At 37.5% G+C, this 22,593-nt stretch overlaps 1 protein-coding gene across 1 annotated transcript in view; it reads right to left on the bottom strand.

The window, feature by feature from the left end:
- Window positions 1-22,593, bottom strand: part of ap3b1a (adaptor related protein complex 3 subunit beta 1a) — a 53,421-nt gene that overhangs the window by 19,639 nt on the left and 11,189 nt on the right. Inside the window, exons 7-22 of the mRNA XM_084387823.1 lie at window positions 20,923-21,105; window positions 20,450-20,599; window positions 18,995-19,092; window positions 18,848-18,902; window positions 17,341-17,412; window positions 17,149-17,211; window positions 16,619-16,751; window positions 14,952-15,061; window positions 14,649-14,825; window positions 14,365-14,551; window positions 11,071-11,201; window positions 10,633-10,777; window positions 10,390-10,546; window positions 7,437-7,626; window positions 7,249-7,291; window positions 6,272-6,375 (exon numbers count right to left, since the gene is read on the bottom strand). Coding sequence (XP_084243949.1) covers window positions 6,272-6,375; window positions 7,249-7,291; window positions 7,437-7,626; window positions 10,390-10,546; window positions 10,633-10,777; window positions 11,071-11,201; window positions 14,365-14,551; window positions 14,649-14,825; window positions 14,952-15,061; window positions 16,619-16,751; window positions 17,149-17,211; window positions 17,341-17,412; window positions 18,848-18,902; window positions 18,995-19,092; window positions 20,450-20,599; window positions 20,923-21,105 — 1,998 coding nt within the window. The remainder of the gene's footprint in view (window positions 1-6,271; window positions 6,376-7,248; window positions 7,292-7,436; window positions 7,627-10,389; window positions 10,547-10,632; window positions 10,778-11,070; window positions 11,202-14,364; window positions 14,552-14,648; window positions 14,826-14,951; window positions 15,062-16,618; window positions 16,752-17,148; window positions 17,212-17,340; window positions 17,413-18,847; window positions 18,903-18,994; window positions 19,093-20,449; window positions 20,600-20,922; window positions 21,106-22,593) is intronic.

Raw genomic sequence — 22,593 nt, forward strand, 5'->3', positions numbered from 1 at the left:
GTTTGGATTTTGCAGAGAAAGAAATCTACAAAATTCTGGAAAGATGATTTAAATATGGTAAAATGTGTTAAATTGAGCTTAAAAATAAAATAAAAAAAATAAACGATTTACTCATATTAACAGCTGAAAATGTTATAAAATATTGTAGTTTGATAAAATATTATTATTAAATAATATTAAAAAACATTTAAAAAAATTGTTGATAAACAAAAAAATTGTTGATATGGTTTCAATATTTTTTTATATAGCACTGATATGACAAAATATTATATTTTGATACATGATATTAAAATATTAATGACAAAATACAGATATTTAATATATATATATAGACAATAATATTACATTATTTAAATTAATTTTATTTTTAATTATTTTAATTATTAGTATTTACATTGTTTATTTTGATATACATACCTATTAATGAACCTTTTATTTAATATACAATTATTTAACAAAATAATTGCAGAGCTTCTGTACGGGCCTGCACATCACCTACAATCACCATGACGGATGGCGCAACTGAAACTAGACAAACCAAAATAGAATTGCTTTGAAAACCTGACAGTACGAATGAGTTGGTTTATCTGAAATAGCGTTACTTGAGCACGCGAAGTTGAAAGCACCTTTAGACGTGCCATATCCTTTTGTAAGCTTCCTACCAAAACACACACGCATTCACACAACCTAAATTTACAGCCGTGCTTTTGGAGTTGTCAAGCCGGTCTGTGTTGATAAAAGTAGCCATAATGTTTACAGCGTCAGATTTACCACACAGAAATACGCGGGTTGTGTTGTGTCCACCATTTCATGATAACCGCTCCTGTCAGTGTCCTCAAGGACTGGACGAGCCAATATACAACACATCGCTTATGATCACCAATATAACACACACGTCCTATAAAGTGGTCAACTCCGCTGGGCGGTGGAAGAGTAAATAACCGAAAGAAAAGAGTAACCTTGACCGCACCGTCTCGCACACACACGCGCACGCACACACACTCGGACATGTCTCCTGTGTGAAGGGGAGCTTGATTGAGGGGCTCTATTATGGATGAGCTTAAAGGAAACCTCAGTGATGGATGACAACTCGCTCTAGTCACCTTCACATATCCCAGCATCCTCTCTGTCCAGCTGCCGCCCAATTCTGCTGACAGATGCAAAACACATCCGCCAGCCGGGATAAAGAGGGAGAGAGAGAAAGAAAAGCAGAGGAGGGAAAAGAAGGATAAACGGAGGACAGGGGGACACACAGCAGAGAGAATTAAAAATCTATTTTCTATTGCTGTTTGAAATCTAATTCATTTGTTTATGAGACTGTCTGCAAGAGAAAAATGTCATTTGGTGAAATGGCGAGGTGTGAGTGCAAGCATTGATCCTGTCGAATGTTAAAAGTCACAGTGATTAATATTGAAGGCCGTAAAATAAACGTAAAGGAATACGAGTGAGTTTCATCTGTGTAGCGAAACTCAGAATGGCAACACGTACAAAGCATCTGACGTTGTGTTTTGCACCATTGCTTTGGCGAAGCATCGGTCAATCTATCAAACTAAAATCAAATTTGCGATATGGCAAACAAATGGCTACAATTTAATTAAGAATATAGTTTGTTCATTTGCACCAGAGCATCTCATGATCCAGTGATCACAGAAAATGCTGTGAACTCAATCTCTGCATGTGCTTAAAGGTTCATCATATAAAGCGATCGGGTCTCTTCAGAAAATTTGGACTGAACCGCTCAACTCATATGGATTAGTGTTGCGATCTCTTTGTGAACTTTTTGAAGCATCAAAGTGGTACACTGTAGTTGTGTAGCCGTCTATGGAGGGTCAGAATGAAAGCTCTCAGATTTCATCAAGATGAATGAAAGTCTTACAGGTACAGGGCAAGTAAATGACGACAGAATTTTCATTTTTGGGTGAACTATCCCTTTGACGTCCATTTGGGAATGCAACATGCAGAAGGTTTATTTTCTCATTCGCATAATAAAATAAATAAATGGTGGACAGGTAAACCTGAAAAAAAGTTTGTAAACCTGCTCTCAAATGAACACACACACACACGTTTCTCTGCAGATATGCGGCAAAATAAAAGCTTGAGGGTTTAACTCGAGTAAAGAAATGAAGACTAAAGTACTGTAATTGTACTACTGTACGGTAAAATAATTATTAATATAGCTATTATGGCATATTATTTTTTTATTTTACAGAGCAGATGTATTACAATAGTATATGTCAGTCTTAGAAATAATATTATAGCATTATTTCTTTTTATTATATTCAATTGTTTGGCCTCCTGAAAACACTAGTGTGAATGTGATGTGGACTGAGACTATCACAACTAAAAAAAGAGGTCAGTGAAATTATAGCATCATAATATAATAGAGATACTATTATAGTTTTTATTCATATTTTTAATTCGGTTTTATATTTTCACTTTCATTTAAAAACTTTAATTTGAGTTTTAGTTTCAGTTATTTAAGTACATAGTTAAAAGAGAGATGAGCTGAAATATTTTTATTTTTATTTGATTTCATTTCAAGTAAAGAAAGTTTTTATGGTTTTAATTATAGTTTTAGTAAACTAATAACCCTGTATTGAGTCTTTAAAGTCTAGTAGTCAATGTCAATGCTGCAAAAGACTTTCATTTTTACTCCGTTAAATATGGTCACTGGAAAGGGGTTGGAACTCTTAATTTTGCTTTCAAAGTGCACCAGATTGATGCATTTAACTTTAAATATCCACATTTAAAAAACAACTCCATGGGACCATGTCCATAGACCACCCTAGAAAATCTGAGCTCCACCCAACCAAAGTCTCACAAAATCCTGAGGAAAATACTGAAATGACACAAAATCAAAATCAAAACTGTCCTACTGCGCAAGAAAAAACGCTAAAATGTGTAAGCACATGTGATTGACAGCACGAGTCTCCACGTGCGTTTCTACCTTGCTGCTGAGTCATAATGAGGACGGCACTGAGCGTGCTCCGAGAAGAACAGGGTCACCGCGGCAACGCCGGTCGGCTGATGGGCACCAAATGAACAAATTATGACGCGGCCCCCGGATTGTGATGGGGTCAAACGCCCCCCAGCCCGCGCTCGCCCTCGTTCGCCCCCCCGCTCGCCCTACACTGACAGTTCAATTTCCCTCCAACGCCCCGCATTCGGCCCCCATTCGCCCTGCGCTAATTATGAATGAAAAGTTATCAGCCGGGTCCCCCGGCGCGAGCTTAAACAGTATTTCAGAGCAGATCCGCATGTCAAAATGTTATTAGAAACGGGAGGAGCCGAGGCAGATAGTTCGCACACTGACCCCGGATCGGCTAAATACCGCCGCTAACCATCCCAGAATGCATCGGAGTGTCTCTCTATTTCACACACCGTTATTTCATCCGTACCCGTGCCTGCCGAAGTCACGCACACCCACACGCGGCCGTGTCATATGAATATATTTTCATACATCTGCATGCACCCGGCTAAGAAAGACCAGCTGTGTGACGTGACACACCATAATAAATGACCACGTTTGAATGCATGTATGTGCGAGCGAGAGAGATGAGGTTTATCCACCGTGACTAAGATTATAGCGGCCTGTAATGTATTTATGCATAGCATTGACTTTAAATAAGCCCTTTCTCTTTCTCTCAATCTCACCCTTTATTTCAGCTCTGATTAGCCTGCCCGCCGAGGCTCGTGGGTAGTATTCTAATGACCTGTGCCTAACAGCTTCTAGCTGCGCGGCGGCCCGGTCCTGACGAGCCTGTCAATCAATGCACCCGCCCAACGCGGTGATACAGGTCGCCGGGGCAACCCTGCAGTGATGGACAGGAGGAGAATAGGAATTCTGTCAGATGGAAGTTTAAAAGTTTTCTTTCAAGGATCTCAAGGATCGTGCGTTATCAGCAATCATAGTTTGACCACGGTGCTGTCAGCGTTCGTAGTTTAATAGCATGCTCGTATACGGAAAGTAATATTTTACTATGACCTTTGTATAAGAATTTTCTAATAAAATGAGAATCAGCTAAAATGAATAAATGTAAATGTAAATTAATAATATCAGAAAAACATGAAGGAATGGATCTGATGATACAAACCAATTTAAAGTCAGAAATTGGGATGTACACAAAACTATAAATTAGTTTGAATGAAATTAATAGAAAACTTGTTTTACACAATATGTAGCCTAATCAAAAAGATATTTTGAAAACAGAAAATATGCATTAACAACCCTTCGCCAAGCCCCGCCTTAAAATCATTACTGACTGATCCTACCCATACTGTTGCTATCATTTTCTCCACAAGCTTTTTGTTCTTTCCTTTAATGAGGATCTGTGTGTTCAGATAGTTTTAAACATATTATTTTTGGTTAGCAGTAAAAAGCATTAGTCTCGATTCTAATTCAGTCTTAACAGGTTTTAAATCACTCCACTGCATAATTTCTTGCAATCTCTCTATTATTTCCAGCCAAAGTAAAAAATGATATCAATTTGAATATCAAATATCAAATCAATTTTAAGCTGTTTAAGGGAATGTTTTACTGAAAATTACACTGTTCCTGGAAATCTCCAAATCATTCCTATGGAATGCTTGTCTGAGGGAACAACAGTAACCAAGGAGGGCAGAACTTAGTGTCGATTGACAAGTCTGTCGTTAGATTTTGGAAGCTGAGCACTTTTGTTATCCTGCTAAAAGCCAGTTCTGAAAATCTCTGAAAAACCTATCTGAAGCAGTTTACACAACAATTACTTCAGGTCTACTAATATGTCTGGACAAGTGGCTATTTTCGTTGGAACCAAAAAAAAAAAAAAAAAAAAACACTAACAGTCAGTACTTTTTTTTTTAGAAAAAGAAAAAATATTATTCAGCAAGGATGCATTGAATTGATAAAAAGTGACAGTAAAGGCATTTATGTTACAAAAATTTATATTTTTAAAAATAAATGTTGTTCTGTTTCAACATTGAAAATGTTTCTTGAGCTGCAAAATCATCATATTAGAATGATTTCTGAAGGATCATGTGACACTAAAGACTGGAGTAATGATTCAATTCTCCTTTCAACTCAAAAAATTTACACACAGAGTTAGTGATGTCTTTCTGAACATAGGAAAGTGTAAAACAACACAAAGTATAACAAACAATAAGATCAAGGTCCAGATCCCACTAAGAATCTTTGGGTTGAAATATGACAGCGGTGCTGGTCTATAAACACGCGTATGGAGTGTGTGTGTTATTGTCAGGAGGTGTCTGTGGGCCGCAGGGATATTACAGTTCATGTGTCAATCCTAAAAGAGAAAGACACAGATAGTATTTGAGAAGAAATGACCACACATGCTTCATTCATCTCTCAGTGACATCTCTCCCTCCCTCTCGCTCTCTTGACATCCCTCTCTCCCTGACACAGGGCTCTCGCGGGAGAGGAAGGAGCCTTCATACTGCAAAAGGTCAACAATCACATACGCTGACAACACACACACACACACACACACACACGATGGACACACGCTGGTGGAGAAGAAAGAGGGAAGGCAATGAAAAACCAATCTATAATACAACAGGACAAAGAAACAAAGAACATCCAAGACGGACACAGATAAAAGACTGGAAAGGAAATTACAAAAAGGAAGAGGTATGTACAGTCAGTCGGTCATTAATGCAAAATAAACCTAAACAGAATGAATATACAGTTAAGCCCGGGACACACCAAGCCGACGTCAAAGAACTAGCGGTGACGAAAGCCGACTGCGCTGTCGCATCGGCCAAAAAGCTGCGCTTGAACACACCAAAAGGACTAAAGGCGACTGTCGATTAGCACATGCGTTTCTGCGCCTGCGTGTAAGTAAATATCTGTCTATATCAGCATGTAGTCTATTTTTCGTCATTCAAAAAGGGAAACTGAAACTAGGACTGCAGAAACCGTAAGCAAAGCAGCGCTTGCTTAGCTTTTTGAATATCAATCAAGCTGTTCACTTCCTTCATTCCAGTCGGCTCATGTTATTATGAAAAGATTTGTGTATTTAAATTGTATTTACCAATCCCCCCCAAAAAATCAGACGGCTTCCGACTAGAGCCAATTGGGCGGAACACACCGGAAAAACTAAGCCAATCGACGCTCAGAAACTGCCCGACGGCCAACTGTCGGCTTGGTGTGTTCCAGCCTTTAAATATACACTTCAGCAGTCATTTAGATACTTATAACTCCATGACCAATCAGAATGGAGTACTGCAGAGAGCTACGCACAAAAAGTCAGAAAAAGGACAAACACACACACACCTGTAAGGCTGATGCGCCGGGTGAGAGAGAGAGCCCCTGCAGGTCAGACAGAAGACTAGGAGACAGGATGGAGCTCTTGGGTGTGTTCACCGGCACAGGCGAGACTGCAAATACAAAAACAACAACATTAAAACCCATATCGTCGCCTCGCCATTTAAATTTTTTTCATAAATCATTACTATGGGTCAACGTTTACATCTGTATTTGGGTTTTGCAAAGAACTAATCAATGAAAAGTTAAATATGATGATCCAGAAGCAATCAGGCAAAGAGAACCCACGTCACACCCAGGGCAGACCCAAGTACAGTGGAGACAGTACGCGAGACCCCCTCGTTTTAACGCTGGCTTTCAGGACTACAACTGGAACAGCTCCTCCCTATCTCAACTCACTACTACAAATGTATGCTCCCTCCCGCCAGCTCACTCAACTCAACTCACTCTCCAAAACTTTCACCCTCTCTGTTCCTCTCTGCTGGAATGAGCTGCCAACCTAGTGTCTAGTCTAGCATTTGTCATTGAGTTATAGCCAATACTGTCTAAAATAGCCTGTGCGAAGCATGAGGTTATGTCTTTTTTTCCTAATGAGATTTTTTTTTATGTAATGAGAAAAAATTTTGGTAATGAGATTTCGTCATTTTCTCGCTGCAATTCTCTGATTGGTGGAGACGTCCTTGCAGAATCATGGCTAATGTAATTTTTTTCCCCAGGAATTCTGATGTTAAACATGATTATTTAAAAAATAAGTTGAAATAATCCAGGCTGATGTCTTCAACAAAACCATATAAAATCGATTAACAACCTCACAGCTCAGGTCTGTCTTTAAAGGTTTGGAATTTATCATTAAAAATCTATTTCCCGATGGGGAAAATGAATCCGATTTTTACTTCTGGAACGTGTATGTAGACAGTAGGGTTTGGGAAATAACCATTCTATTACAAAACAATCAAATGCCTCAGTTTTACTCAAGTCAAACTTACAGTCGTCCAGATCAAGGAGAGACACTTCCTTCTTCTCAGCCAGCTGAACATACACACAAACATTAAAGTTAAAACATGGATGGCAGATGTTGCACACACACATGTAATAATTTATATATATGATATTATTTATATATAATAATGTAATAATAATAACTTCATATTCATAATTGTTTGTACTTTCTTACCTTTGTAACCGGTTTGGACTGGACAGTTTTAGACTTTGTTTTTCTCTTCTGATCTGTTCCCGAGTCTGAATTTGAATCCAGTTCAGATTCTGATCCGGATTCAGACGAGCTCTCTGACGAGGAGCTCTCAGAGTCTGATTCACTTCCGGATCTGGATTCGTCATTTGCAGCTTTCCCATTCTTCAGCTTCCTGTCAAGATCACACACAACTGAACTATTTGTTGGAGTTCACTAGCCAAATGAATAACTGCAAAATCAACCTACATATTTAAAAGTGGACCAATTATGCCCTTTTTACAAAGTCTTGATTTTGTTTTTGGGATTGACTAGAATAGGTTTTTCTAAAAATGCATTATTTTTCACATATTTTACACTGTTGCAGCTCCTCTCTTCCCAGTCTGTCAGTAATGCTCTGTTTAGTTCCTGTCTCTATGAAGCCCCTCCTTTTGAAAAGCACAATGTGCTCTGATTGGTCGGCTGGACCAGTGTGTTGTGATTGGTCAACCGCTTCAAATTTGTTTGGGAAATGTCACGCCTCTCACTAAAGAATTATGAAAATTCTTGTGAAGACACACTTCACTTCTCAAGAACATCTATAACCCGTCTTATGCACAAAACACTACAATATATATCAATGCATAAATACTTATTGATGGGTCATATTTGAACTACTCAAGAACATTTCAGTGTTCAAACATCAAAAGGGACATTGTCTGATAAGTCTGATACAGAGAGAGAGAGAGAGAGAGAGAGAGAGAGAGAGAGAGAGAGAGAGAGAGAGAGAGAAATTAGCAGAGGGAACAATGTCTGTTTAATTGTGAAATGATTAGATGGATTAATTTGGCCTTTGGATTTCATTTGCTCAGAACAAGAAGTGGCGCGGACACACACACACACACACACACACTAACTGAAGTGTGCACAGTTCAACAGCAGCATTAAAGCAGGTTGTGTGTGTGTGTGTGTGTGTGTGTGTGTGTGTGTGTGTGTGTGTGTGTGTGTGTGTGTGTGTGTGTGTGTGTGTGTGTGTGTGTGTGTGTGTGTGTGTGTGTGTATTAATGAGAGCATTTCACGGTGGTTGAGGATGTGGGCGAGAGCCTTAAATTATGCACAATGATGGCAGAACAGCAAACAAAACAGGCAAAGAGTGCATCATACACACGCGTGTGTGTGTGTTTGTGTATTAGCGGTTTAATTACAGTCTCTAATGAAGGCAGCAGGGTCAACTACAGGAACATTACATCACAGCAATCAACAGTGCGAACTGTGTGTGTGTTCGTGTGTACAGGACGGAGCAAGTCGTTGGTCGTGTGTGAGTTTTTATGCCTTGAAAATGTAAACATTTGGTTTTAAGTGATAGACTAAACAGTGTTGCAAATTCTACTGATTTTAAACGTGTTACTAATGTTAACAAATTGCAAATGCAAATCGTGCGTTAAACTTATAGCTGTTAATGATTTAAATTATAGCTTTTTAATTGAAACTTAAAATGGAATGAAAAATGAACATATTTCTGGCACATAAAAACATATTGCTAAAAATAAAATATACAGGTTCTTTGTGGTGCGGCCAGTAAAAATGTTGTAAAAATCTGAATTACTTATTGTTGAGTCCTGTGTGAAAGAGAGAGAGTGTGTGTGTGTTTGTGTTTGTGTGTGTGTGCATATGAACAGATGGAGGGTGAGATTATTGGCGCCACATTTTATTAGTCACGTTTTATGCTGCAGCATACACAATCACACTTTGAACACACACATTATTTAAATCCTGCACATATATAAAACCCAAGTTGTACATTGTGTGCACACTTGAGCAAACCACACCAGAAGTCAGAAGACCAAAGTCAATCTCACATACCATCTGTCTAAATATTTATGCGCATGAACACTTCAAAATTAGCAATAGCATGTGATGTAAGTATTAAGTGCTGGAATTCAATCTTTTGAGCAAACCTCCATTAACCTTAAAGGGATAGTTCACCCAAAAACGGCAGCCATTGACTTCCATTGTATGGGGACTCAACTTTTTTGTTACCCACATTCTTCAAAATATCTTCTTCTGTGTAGCGTTCAAAAGTTTGTGGTCTGTGAGATTATTTTATTGTTTCACGTTTACATTTTTAATGCTTTGCTCAAGGCTGCATTTATTCGATCAATAATACAGCAAAAACAGTAATAGTGTGATTATTATTACAATTTAAAATAAGTTTTCAATTTTAATATATTTTAAAAAGTAAAGCTGAATTTTCAGCATCATTACTCCAGTCTCACATGATCCTTTAGAAATCATTCTAATATGATGAATTGCTGCTCAAGAAACATTTCTGTTTTGCTTAATATTTTTGTGGAAACCATGATACATGTTTTTTAGGATTCTTTAGTGAATAGAAAAAACAGCATTTCTTTAAAGGCACACTATGCAAGATTTGTACATTAATATAATAAGAGCTTCGAAATCATTTCGATGGTAAACAAACTCGTAGTAGGGCGAATCATCCCAATAGCAAAGCAGGGCGGGGACGCCGCTGGCAAAACCAGCAATGCAAGTTTGAGAGGTGGCGTCCCGTCAAATCTCGCGAGAATCACGACTTGCTTTACGGCACGACGTCACATACATCAACAGCATATGAAGCAGTCTCTATGGAAGACACTAGCACGCATTTCAGACGTGAATCATGGCAGAGTCGACGAAGAAAACGCGGTCGGAAGAGTGCAGAGACGGCTCTGCGAGAGTGGTATTTACCACAGTAATGTTAAATACAAGTACTCCACAATGACTCTAGGGGTCGCTGATTGAGAAAAACGGAAACTGCATAGTGTGCCAAATTGCAACAATATAAATGTCTTCACAGTAACTTTTGATAACTTTTAATGCATCCTTGCTGTGTAAAGGTATACATTTCTTTCTTACCTCACTGACTCCAAACATTTGAACATTTATATGACATTGATACCTGTCTTTGCTGGCTGGTTTCTGCTGTTGTAGCTTTTTGTTTTTCTGAGTTTTCTTCTTGTCAGTGTCTGATTCACTGGAGCTCTTCTCTGATTGGCTGGAGCTGCTCTTGTTTGAATCATCGCTGTTCTCCTCACTCTTCGATTCGCTTTCTGATTCTACACGCACACACAAACAGGTTAAGACGAGGATCGATTTTGAAAACACATCCTCTTACACTAACCAAGCCAAACTCATGTTTTACCTCCACTGCTGCTACTACTGTCCTCACTACTGCTTCCCTCTTCCTCCTCCTCCTCTTCCTCTTCCTCCTCAGAACAAGAGTAGAACTTCTCATCTGATTTGGCACGTTTGGATTTACCAAGCGCTGGTGCCAGGGCCTCTTTCACCTGCCCCAGGAACAGGAAATGAGGTCATAATCATTTGAGACGTGATCATGGCACTGTAAATACGCTGAGGCCAGTTTATTTTATAGACATCGGCCCCTTTCACACAGTGATCCCAGTAAATTACCGTAAAATTCATACAAAGTAAATACATAAATATACTATTCACACATGATTTCTTAACGCTAATTTACCAATAAAGACTGTATGTGTGAAAGGGGCTGTTGCTAACATTTTGTGAAGATTATGCGTTTAAAAAAACAAAAACAAAGCAATAATAGAGAAAGGATTCTTACCGGTTCTACCACCTCCACATTTCTCACTGATTGGTCAGGAGCGACAGACGGCCAATTAGAAAGCTCCAGGTACCCAGTAGCATGAGAATTAAGCGAATGAGAGAGTGTGCCAAGCTGAAAACGATCTCGATCTGAAAAACAAACAAATACATGTCGTCAAATACGGTGCAATGTCATGGTGACTGAAAACATCTAAGGTTTTAATACCAAAGCAACATCTGCTAACACAAAACTCAACTCAATGGTAAAACCTTCCAGTCAAGGTAACTGAACAAGAATAAAGTTTTTAAAAAAAAAGAATAATTTTATTGATTCATAAAAAATAATGATTTTAAATGAATAAATAAACCAAAGATTTTCTGAATTTGATAGTTGCCATTTAATTCTGCCTTTTAAACAGAGGTATTATGAGATTAATCAGAAGTTATTATATTATATTATATTATCAGAAAATATACAGTGCCAACTTAATTAATATTTGACTAATATTTTTTATATTATTTTCACTGTATGAGGTTAAAATAAAAAAAAATGATAAGTAATAATTATTCAATTCAATTTAAAAGAATAATAATCATATTAATTATAATAAGGCACTTGTACTATGCAAACAACAAAGCACAACAAGTGGCCAGTAAAAATCTAATCTAAAAAAAGAAAATATACAACTTCCTTTATAGTTTAGAAATCATATCAACATATATGTGGCATAAAAAGTTTGAAAACAACTCAAACTGTGTTGAACAAGCTGAGAAGTGGATGATACCTTACGATAGTCAAAAGTTTTGCTGCGCAAGACTAATAAGAGGGCTTCAAGTTTATGCCTCCAACTCTGGGTTTACTGTACTTCTTTGTCATAATAAACAAAAAAGCAATAAGTGTCCCCACAGACCTTCAAGAGACCCGCTGAGTAATTGGTATTAAACTGGCAGAAATGCCACGGCATTCAGATCTGCCCGTGTGCCCTTCTCACAATACACTGGGTCCATCCCATAATAACCAAGGTATATGAACGCATAATCACTCTGGCTCCGCAGAATATAAACATGAGCGAAAAAACACCAACGCACACAGCAGGTCTAAACCAAGAATATTAAAAATGACAGCAGCAGTTAAATGTCTCGCAAATGTTATAGGGTAAATTTATGCCGCATTAATGAAATAAAGACTAATGGCTGTGTGTTTCAGTATACTAATTTATTTTAATCTGTGGTAACCATGGGGACAATCATGAAATCATTGTACTAAAACAAAAGCGGCCCCATCAGAGCCAAAATCAGGAGCTGTAGTTAAATAATCAATGAACTGGTTTGGACTATGGATACGTTTTTTTGGCTAAAGCATGATGGTTCACCTTCATCGCAGAGATCAGGTTATGTGTCGCAACTTAGGTGTTCACGTGACTTAAAAAAAACACACACAAAGACATGTCGCTTTGAGTTTCAACACAGAGAAGCATAATCATCCCTTACAAACTTTATTACCTCCTATTAAGAGCGGGACACGCTTTACCAAGCACCGAGAACGATACTCAGCACAACAAAAATTACCCCCAGCGACAGCCGGCATCAATCACACGGAGCGCATCCTTTGTGCAAAACTCAAATCCATCCATGCATCCATCAATGCATCCATCCATGTATCTACAGGAGCAAATGAGTAACACCCTTTTCCTGCTCGTGAGCGTAATTACTCCTGGTTAATTGCAGGTGAAGTGCGTGAACGTACAGGAGGGCGTGTGAGGGGCGGATGCGGCTCCCATATTCCAATGTCTGTTATCAAATGATGCAAAATCCAACAATTCAATTCTGCACGGGAGGAACAGATGGCGTAGCATCCCGATTCAAGCTGCTAATCCAGAGGAAAAAAAGTCCAGCTCCGGGGCGGGAAAAAATAACTGCGTGCCGTTTGATAAGATCAGATCAGAGTATTTCTGCATGCTGGATTGATATTACGGATTAGCATTAGCACTGCTGTCATGGCCTGCGGGGAAGAATTCCCATGATGGTGTTGTGTGTTTCAGCTCTGGAGCCCTGCTGCAGTGGAATCATGTGATGTAATAAGAGAAAGTGGGTGAAATCAATGTCAGCAGAACTCTTAAGTTCGTATAGATGTGGTGGAATAATTCAGAATCAGAGCATGATGGTAAACAGACTCCATCAGTTTTTTTTTTTTTTAACTGCTTCAGCTGATTTCTCACGCACCAAAGCTTTAAACACGAAAGATATGGCCTAGAGGTTATGGATCTGGGGTGGAAACTGAAAGGTTGTAGGTTCAAATCTTCCACAGAATGATTTCAGGGATCTTATGATTTCCCAGGATTTGCAATAAAAGTCATTCATTTTTAAAAATCATTTTAACAGAGATTGCAATAACAAAAAGCAATTTCTAGCTGATAAAACATTTTTACTAGAGTACTTAACTACAAAAATATTCACTATAGAAATTCAAACAACTATTTATGAACATTATTTGAAATGTCATTTTTTTTTAAATTATTTTTATAATTAAATTTTTATATTATAATTTATTTTTATAGCGATTAGAAAAAGCAATTTCTAGCTGATAAAATATTTTACTACTTAACTGTAAAAAAATATATATTCACTGTAGAAATATAAATGACTCTTTATGACTTTTCCAGGCATGAAAATCTACATTATTTGGATTTTGTACCTGCAGTTTCAGGTGGAGAATAAATAAATAACTAAATAAATAAATAAATAAACAAATTATTATATTTGATACATATAATAATATATTTATAATATAATAAATATAAGTTGATAATTATTAGATAGATGGATAGATATTTTATTTATAAAATGCAGTGTTGTTTTACATTTTATAATATTTCTGTACCTGACATTTTTAAAACATTGTTTATTTCAATAGTATCTTTGTTCAGTTGTATTTATTTGTGTGAATGCTAATTTGTTTATTTGGTCTTTTTTAATTACTGAGTGTTGACTTGTCTTTAATAAAAATGAATATTAGTTAGGCTAGTTGTTTTTGCTATGGTATTTTTAAACCATAGGCAAAAGTTCCTTGTGTAAGTGTTCTTTAGCCTGTTGATTTTTGTTCATGGCATTCAGCTAAAATAAAATGTTTAGCAATAAGACTTACAAAAAATGATATCTGTGGGGTTTTTTTTCCTCATTGGAATTGAAATTAGGAATCGATAAGAAGAATTGGAATCGTTAAAATTCAAATGATACCCAACCCTTGTAATACCAGTCATTCATTTTTAAAAATAATTTTTACAGAGATCTGTGTGATCTATATGTCACCAACCTTTAAAGGCAGACTGCAAAACAGGAGCCGGTTTGGGCGCCATCAGGATCCGACGAGCGTATTTGCTCAGGGCTCCGCTCTTCTCGTTTGGAACAATCAACTGACGAATGAACCGTGTTCGGTCTCTGATGTCATAGTTCTGATCGTACTTGCCCAAGTTCAATATGTATTGAGTCAGCAATTTCGTCTGTATGAGAGACAGAAAGTGAGATAAAGCACAGCCAAAGCACACACACACACACACACACACACACACACACACACAAAGTGTGATTTGATTTCACCTGTTTGGAATTGGTCAAGTAGAGTTTGGCAGCCAAGTTGACGATCTGCAGTTTGACAATGTCCTCCTCACTAGTAAAGGACTTGGCCATCTTTCGCAGGACGTCAGGGGCGATTTTAGGCACGTGTTCACAGTATTCACCCATCAGCCACAGGATGCTGGCCCTCGCCATTGGGACCTAAAGAAGCAAATGGACACCAAATACATCAAATTGTAATATTATATGACATAAATAAAACCCAATCAGACTGCAGTTGCACAGACAACAGCACTGCTGTTGTGTAATATTGTGCACGTCTCTCACAGTGATGTTGTCGAAGAGTTTGGCCATATGTTTGATGATGTCACTGTGCTGTGATGGTTGAGTCTGCAGAAGTTTCTTGATGACCACCACACTCTCCGCGACAACAGTCTCTACAAAGACAAGAAACGTGTAAATACACCAATATAGTATGATTTTTTTTTTTTTTCTGTAGTAATAATAACAACTAACTGTTGTAACCAGTGTTTGTGGAGTAACTACGGAAAAGGAGCAATCAAATTTTAACTTACTGTGCATGCAGTTAAAGGGGCTATATGTAGTTTTTCTACTAAAATGAATCCTTTTTTATTGCCTGTGTGTGAAGGGGTTGTAATCTCACATTAAAATGATCCACTTGGCGGGTTTTGCTATTACCTCTGAAAGCAAGTATTCCTATTTCTATGTGAAGGCTCCGGGTCGGATTTACCACGGAATCCAGTGACGTGACTGAGACCTGCATGCGCGGGTCTCAAAGTCTACTGACTTTGCACTCAACAGCGACGACACTGCAACGTATGACATGGAGTCTGCTAACACTAAGAAACGGCCTCCTCCCAGCACAACACAGACTCCAACACAAACTCCACATAATAATAAAAAAACAAAAAAAGTTTTATCTGCTGAAGCTCGTCAGGCCAAACGTGAATCGGATCAACTTCGGACGAAAACACGGATCAACATCGGCAGGGCTTTTGAATCATGGAGAAACCTCCGCTTTGTACTGGTTGCAATCTGAAACATCACCGCTAGAGGCCGCTGAAATCTACATATAGCCCCTTTAATATAATTTACTGTGCATGCAGCTTTACATTTGAGCGAGGTGAGGAAATAAATCATACACATGCTCCTATAATGTCCTCTCTTTCTCAAATGTAAAGTATGGGAGTTATTTTAGTGAATCAATTCATTCAGATTCAGATAAATCAAGCTGTTTGATTCACAGAGTCCCCGTGATCCACACAATGTAGGTAAATACTGCATATTTTAAACTCAAATACAGTGTTTTTCAAGTTTCATCAAGTTTGTATGTGTTAAATTTAATGCTTTCACCCTTACTGAGATCCTCATTGTTTGTGTCAGGTAAACATCTGATTATACAATTATATCAGAGGTTTGCCACTAAAGAAATGACTAAATCCAAGGTTTCACTAACTTTCTCCACCCTGCACTGTGAATGATTACTCAAAAGTATTCAATTCAATAACAATGTAAAAAGTACAATGTGTGTTATTAGTATCTATAATTGTGTTTTAAATAAAGATCAGACCAGATTTATTGAGTAATCAGTGCAGAAATTCACAAACGTGAATTCTTGCCAACGTATATACATAAAATATAAAATTTTAAATATCACTAACACTATACCGTCAATGTAGTTAAATACTTTGTTTGTAGATGAACTAAACTACTGAAATAATTGCAACAACAGTATATGTTATTGTTTATATCCTATTGTTTAAAGTTCAAAATATGTTTTTTGGGGAGTTTTAGAAGTCATTGAAACTATCTCCATCTGTGGTGATAATGGCTCTGTCTTTGTCAATTTTGTCTTTACACTATAAGACATAATGAACTTCTTCATAGTGCCATCAGGCAATGAGAAGCACTGCTACTCATAACTGAACAATAACTTTAAAAGCAAAAGGCTGATGAGGTTAGTGTATGATTACCGTCTCTGTTGGACAGCAGCAGGACCAGGCCGTTGAGGCAGGTGTCGGTCACCTCAGAGATGTCAGTGGCACACCGGCCGATGGCCTGGATGGTGGCCGCCGCAAACGCCTTATCCTGACTCTTCACGTATGTCTGGAACACACAAACATTTGCTTAAAACTGACATTCCTGTTTTAAAACCTAGTGAGCTGCCTTGCCAGAAAGGATTTTTAAGCATCATCAATGTAGTCGAACCTCATCATTTCCCCTCAAAAGTTTACTTAGAACGCTACTGGTTTAAGCTTGTCAAGCTGGTCTCCCAGCCTGACCATCTAAAGACCCCACTAAAACCAGTCTGCTAAACCAGCTATAACTAGACTGGAAGACCAGATAAATCCAGCCAATCAGCTTTATGATGCCTAAAATGCTGTCTAGGTAGGGAGCTGAATAGGTTTTGAAACGCAGCCCTCCTTCTGGTAAGAGTAAAGCTTAATTCGCAAACACAGAGATAATAAGAGAAAACAAATCAATTTAATCTATAAGACTTTACCTGGAATTCTCTCAGTATGGTGGAGATGTTTGCTTCATTAGCCAGGTTAGTTAAAATCTCCAGCTGAAGAATTTAAAAAGATGAGATAAACATCAGATAAACCACAAAACATCAGAAAACAAGCAGATACTGTGCATTAACACTGAGCTGCAACACAAAACAATGGATGAAATGAAGGCAAGTCTGTTTTACCTTGAGTGTTTTGATGTGTGTGGCATCTGTAGACCTCACATAGAAGCTCTTCATGAAGGGTTCAAACATCCCCTGAAAGAAATACCTTAGGTTTTACCTGTTCAAATCAGATTATAGTGTGTACCTTACGTTTCAGTGATTACCTTAAGGCTTTTTACCTCAGCATGTACCTCAGATTCTACATTAGTGTTTGGCATTTTACCTCAGAATTAACCTTCACTGTTTACCTGCATACATCTTAGTTTACATCTCTGAATTTACATCTACTGTACCATCAGAGTTTTATGTTCAGTATACCTCAGATTTTACCAAATAATTTACTTCAGATTTTACTGTAGACATCATTACTTTTGTCAGATTATAACTCGATACCTCAGATTTTCTTCAGACATTACCTTTGTTTATCTGAAGCCTAATATAGGCATACCTCAGATTATAACTGAGTGTTTACCTCAGGAAATTGGATTTGGATTTGGATTTTATCACACAAAATATGTCAGATACTACCCTCAGTTTGCTTAAGACATAATTGAATCCTCAGATTTTGCGATTTACTTCATATTTTACCTCATGATCTCACTCAGAATTCAGGCCTACCTCTACTTCAGTGTTTACCTCAAATCTTACCTAATGATTTACTTCATATTTTACCTCATGTGTTCCCTCAGAATTGAGGCCTACTTCTCATTTTACCTCAGATCTTACCTTGCGATTTACTTCAGATTTTACCTCTAGATTTCCTTCAGAATTGAGGCCTACTTCTCATTTTACCTCAGATCTTACCTTGTGATTTACTTCAGATTTTACCTCTAGATTTCCTTCAGAATTGAGGCCTACTTCTCATTTTACCTCAGTGTTTACCTCAGATATATCAGCATGGAATTTGCTACTTATTTTGCCTCATGATCTCACTCAGAATTCAGGCTTACCTCTAAACTTTACTTCAGTGTTTACCTCAAATCTTACCTAATGATTTACTTCATATTTTACCTCATGAGTTACCTCAGAATTGAGGCCTACTTCTCATTTTACCTCAGATCATACCTTAAGATTTAATTAATATTTTATCTCTAGATTTCCTTCAGAATTGAGGCCTACCTCTCATTTTACCTAAGATATATCAGCATGCAATTTACCTCATGATTTCCCTCAGAATTAAGGCCAACCTCTGATTTTTCTTTAGTTTTTACCTCAGATCTTACTTTATGATTTACTTCATATTTTACCTCATGATTTCCTTCAGAATTGAGGCCTACCTCTCATTTTACCTCAGTGTTTATCTCAGATATATTACCATGCAACTTACTTTATATTTAACCTTATCATGATTTCCCTCAGGATTCCAGCCTACCTCTGATTTTACCTCAGTGTTTATTATTTACCTCAGATTAAGCACTTAAAATAGACTAACACATTTAGGCCTAATTGCTTGTAAATCATCAGCATTGTTCATAATATGTTCAGATTTCATGAGAACTGTGGGATGAACGTTTCGGTGAGTCTGTACCTTCCTCTGAATAGACATGGTGGCGATGTTCTGCAACACAACATACTGAACTTCCCTAGAAGAGCCAAGAGGGAAACCAAAAACAGGAATTAGATTGACAGATTTGATAATAATGATATTTCCATCCCGTTTCTCTCAGTGTGTTACCTGTGGCTCCTCAAGAGTCTCACCAGGGACTTGGTGACGATGCTAATTTCATGTTTAGGGGCCAAATGCCAGTAGAGCTGAGATACTGCCATAACAACCTAAAAAAAGAGATGATTATATTAATGAAGGACCAAGCATTGTAGCATCCAGAAACACAATATTATCACGCTTTTTCCATGGTACGTTTTTAAAAAGGGAGTGAGAGCAAGAGATAGACAGGCAAGAAAGAGAGACAAATTAATGGGAGACGTGGTGGAGAGTCCCAGAGAAATGTGAAGTCAGAGAAAGAGGAAGAGGAGGGTTAGAGAGAGATAGAAAAAGAGATAGATGGTGATAGATTAGGAAGACTTCAATGTATGTAATGATTTTGTCTTCCCCAAATTACTTTGACCCCAATATACGAACAGGACAGCAGACTTCAACACATCAACCACTAAACCAGCAGAGAGAGAAAGAGAGAGAGCTGATAAAGACAGAGGGCACACTGAGTGTAGAACAAAGCAGGACAAGTTTTAATCAAAACATATCACACACACAAACGTCAAAAAACACACATACACACAAGACCTTGAGCTTCCAGGTTGATGGAGCACTTGAGTCACTCTGTGTGTGTGATGTAGGAAGGAATAACATTTTCTGAGCACATTTCTAAGGCTGAGTGTATGTAACGTGATTGAGCTGTGTCTGACACAGCCTTGGTCCAAACACGCACACACACACACTTAAACACAAAACACACACACACACTCAGGTAGGAAGCCCTTCACTATTGCTCAAAGTTGAATAGGAAAGAGCAAAAGAGAGGGAGAAAGATATGAGATATGAGAGTATTTGAGTAATATTACAGATAAATTATGAATTAATAAAGCAAAAAGGATGTTACTATCAGCTAAAAATGGAGCAAACTACAGGAATTACATCAGTAATACTTGACTAGATGTTTATCCACCTAAAAAAAAGCTTTAAAAGTACAATTTAGACAACTTTCATACTTTCATCTTGTGAGAGGTGAGAAAGTAGATATAGCCTAAATAGTATTAACTAAATTATATTATTAAGAATAAAAATAATACACTATATTAAAAATGACCATGATTAATATTGTTGTATCAACATTTAAAAGTGCAAAGCAACATCTTGTCTGCCAAAATATATGTCGTCGTCATTATAAAAGAGGGCATTGTGTGTGTGTGGTTCAGATATTCCCTACATTGTGGGGACAAAATGGAAATTTGTTGGTCCCCATGAGGAAAACAGCATATAAATCATATGAAAGAAAGCTTCTTTTTTCTTTTTTTATGTAAAAATGCATAAAGTTTTCTGTGAAGGTTAGGTTTAGGGGATAGAATATACAGTTTGTACAGTATAAAAATTCCCCAACCATAACAATAAAAAGTCCCCATAGTACAAATGGAAACCCAACGTGTGTGTGTGTGTGTGTGTGTGTGTACTCACTGCAGTGTTTCTGCTCTGTAACAGTGGTTTAGTGTTTCTGAGCAGGAGTCTGTGGTCTGGATCCATGATGTACGGTTTGGACTCGTCCAGCCTCCTCTCTTCCTCAGAATCGTAAAAGGTTTTCTCGTTATTCTCATCAAACACGGCATCCTACAATCACACACATGATTAATAAACAAATGAATACAAATATCTAATGAATCGAACCAACTTCAAGCCAAAACTGAATAGAGAGGCTACATAGCATAATTTAGAATTATATCATTTATAGTCCTCTCTCCAACACTCCTTCATACCTGAAACCCTCAATGCTAGCATTGAAAAAGATAAAAGAAAATGAAATTCAGATCAGCAATTTCGTGTCCAACTGAAACCGCTTTTCTTGATAGCTGAGCTTTACAAATATGTAAATAATGATTGAATACAATTTGTGCTTAATGATTTAATGAAAGCGCACACACACACTAGCTCACCTCTCTCCACGGGCTCACAAACTGCGTCCTGGCGTAGCGTGTCAGCATGTGTATGATGACGACCTGACCCCACTCCTCCACATCCACCAGCATGTTACACAGCTTCCGGTAGTTCTTATGGATCAAATCGATCCGGTCTGGACATACCTCCTCAAAAGCCATCACCACACTGCCGGCAACCAGCTGCAAAAAAACACATGACAAAAAGCAGGGTTTAAAACTGTTACAAGTGGTTCTTTCACTCTGTGGTACAGTAGTAAATTCAAGTTTAGAATTCTTGATTTTGATTGGCTGTTACACATTCCAGCGGTGTCTTGGTGCTCTTTGGTCACTTTTGACCCCCCAAATTTTTTTATTTTTTTTTTTATTTAACAATTTATAGGAATGGTTTGACACTTGGTGACTTTAGTGGCACTTGCTAATGTGAACACACTCCAAAATAAAATTTTGAACATAATTAGAAAAGGTTAAATGGTTCTAAAAAGTACTCAAACTTGTATGAAACTTGCCATAGAATGAATAAGGAAAAAAAATATAGAGAATTTTTGGGAGGTACTATCTACAAATCAGCCACAATGCAGAAAAAAGCACACAGCGATGAAGGAGTTAATTGAAAAATATAAAAAATAAATTAAAAAAAAGTGTCACACACAAACACACCTCCACAGCTTCTGTGCAATTATCACTCACCCGTTTCTCCTGCAGCAACCCTAAAGTTGTGCTGGAGGTTTATAATTGCAAATTAAGCTGATTAGGTTATATATGCGTCGTAATTACAAACCTCAGTGTGGTCTCAAAACAAACAGATGCTTGGAAGATGACAACCTGTTCTGCTTCCCACCAAGCTAATATAACACACCACTCTCACTTTAGACTAATGAACTACAGTATATGAGAGAGAGTGTGTGAAAACAACACAAAGAGTTAGAGTTAGAGAGAGAGAGAGAGAGAGAGGGAGAGTTTGAGCAGGTCAGGTGCTTCATTCATCATCATGCGACATCAATTCCAGCTCTGAGAAAAGGAAATTACAGGTAACGGATCACTTAAACCTTTACAAAAAAAGAATGAAAATGAACTTTTTGCCACATTGGACTGAACAGGTGAACTGAAAAAAAAATAAAACCTATAAATATTTCACAGCAGCCATGAATTAGTGAACAATAAATATACTAAAATGTATTTGAAATACATTTATTTAATGCTAAGTATACTGCAAATACATTTACATATGTATGTACTTCATATAAATACTCTGCAATTGCACTTTTGGTATACTAAACTGATAAACTTCAAGTCTGCTCAATTGGAAAAACGTATTTTGTACTTAATGCACTTTAGTTATCCGGACTCAAGTTCAACTCAAGATATACTTGGGTATGGAACTATTGCAACTATTCCAAACCTGTATGAATTTCTTTCTTCTGCTGAACACAAAAGATGATATTCATATTTAAGTGGACTAAAACTGATGGGTAAAATGTACACCCCTTCATCTACTGGTTCTACTGAGGTAACAGTTGCTTTTTTGGTCTATCTTTCTATTTACTGTTCATCTTTAGCCATCTTCTCCCCATCTTTCTGTTCCCATATTACCCAACAAGATCTCCAAGGTAAACTCCATCCACCATCAACAAAGCTCTTACACACACACCATCAACAAAGCTCTTACTT

This window comes from Rutilus rutilus, assembly GCF_951802725.1.
Source record: "Rutilus rutilus genome assembly, chromosome: 18".
In the NCBI taxonomy this organism is placed as follows: Eukaryota; Metazoa; Chordata; class Actinopteri; order Cypriniformes; family Leuciscidae; genus Rutilus; species Rutilus rutilus.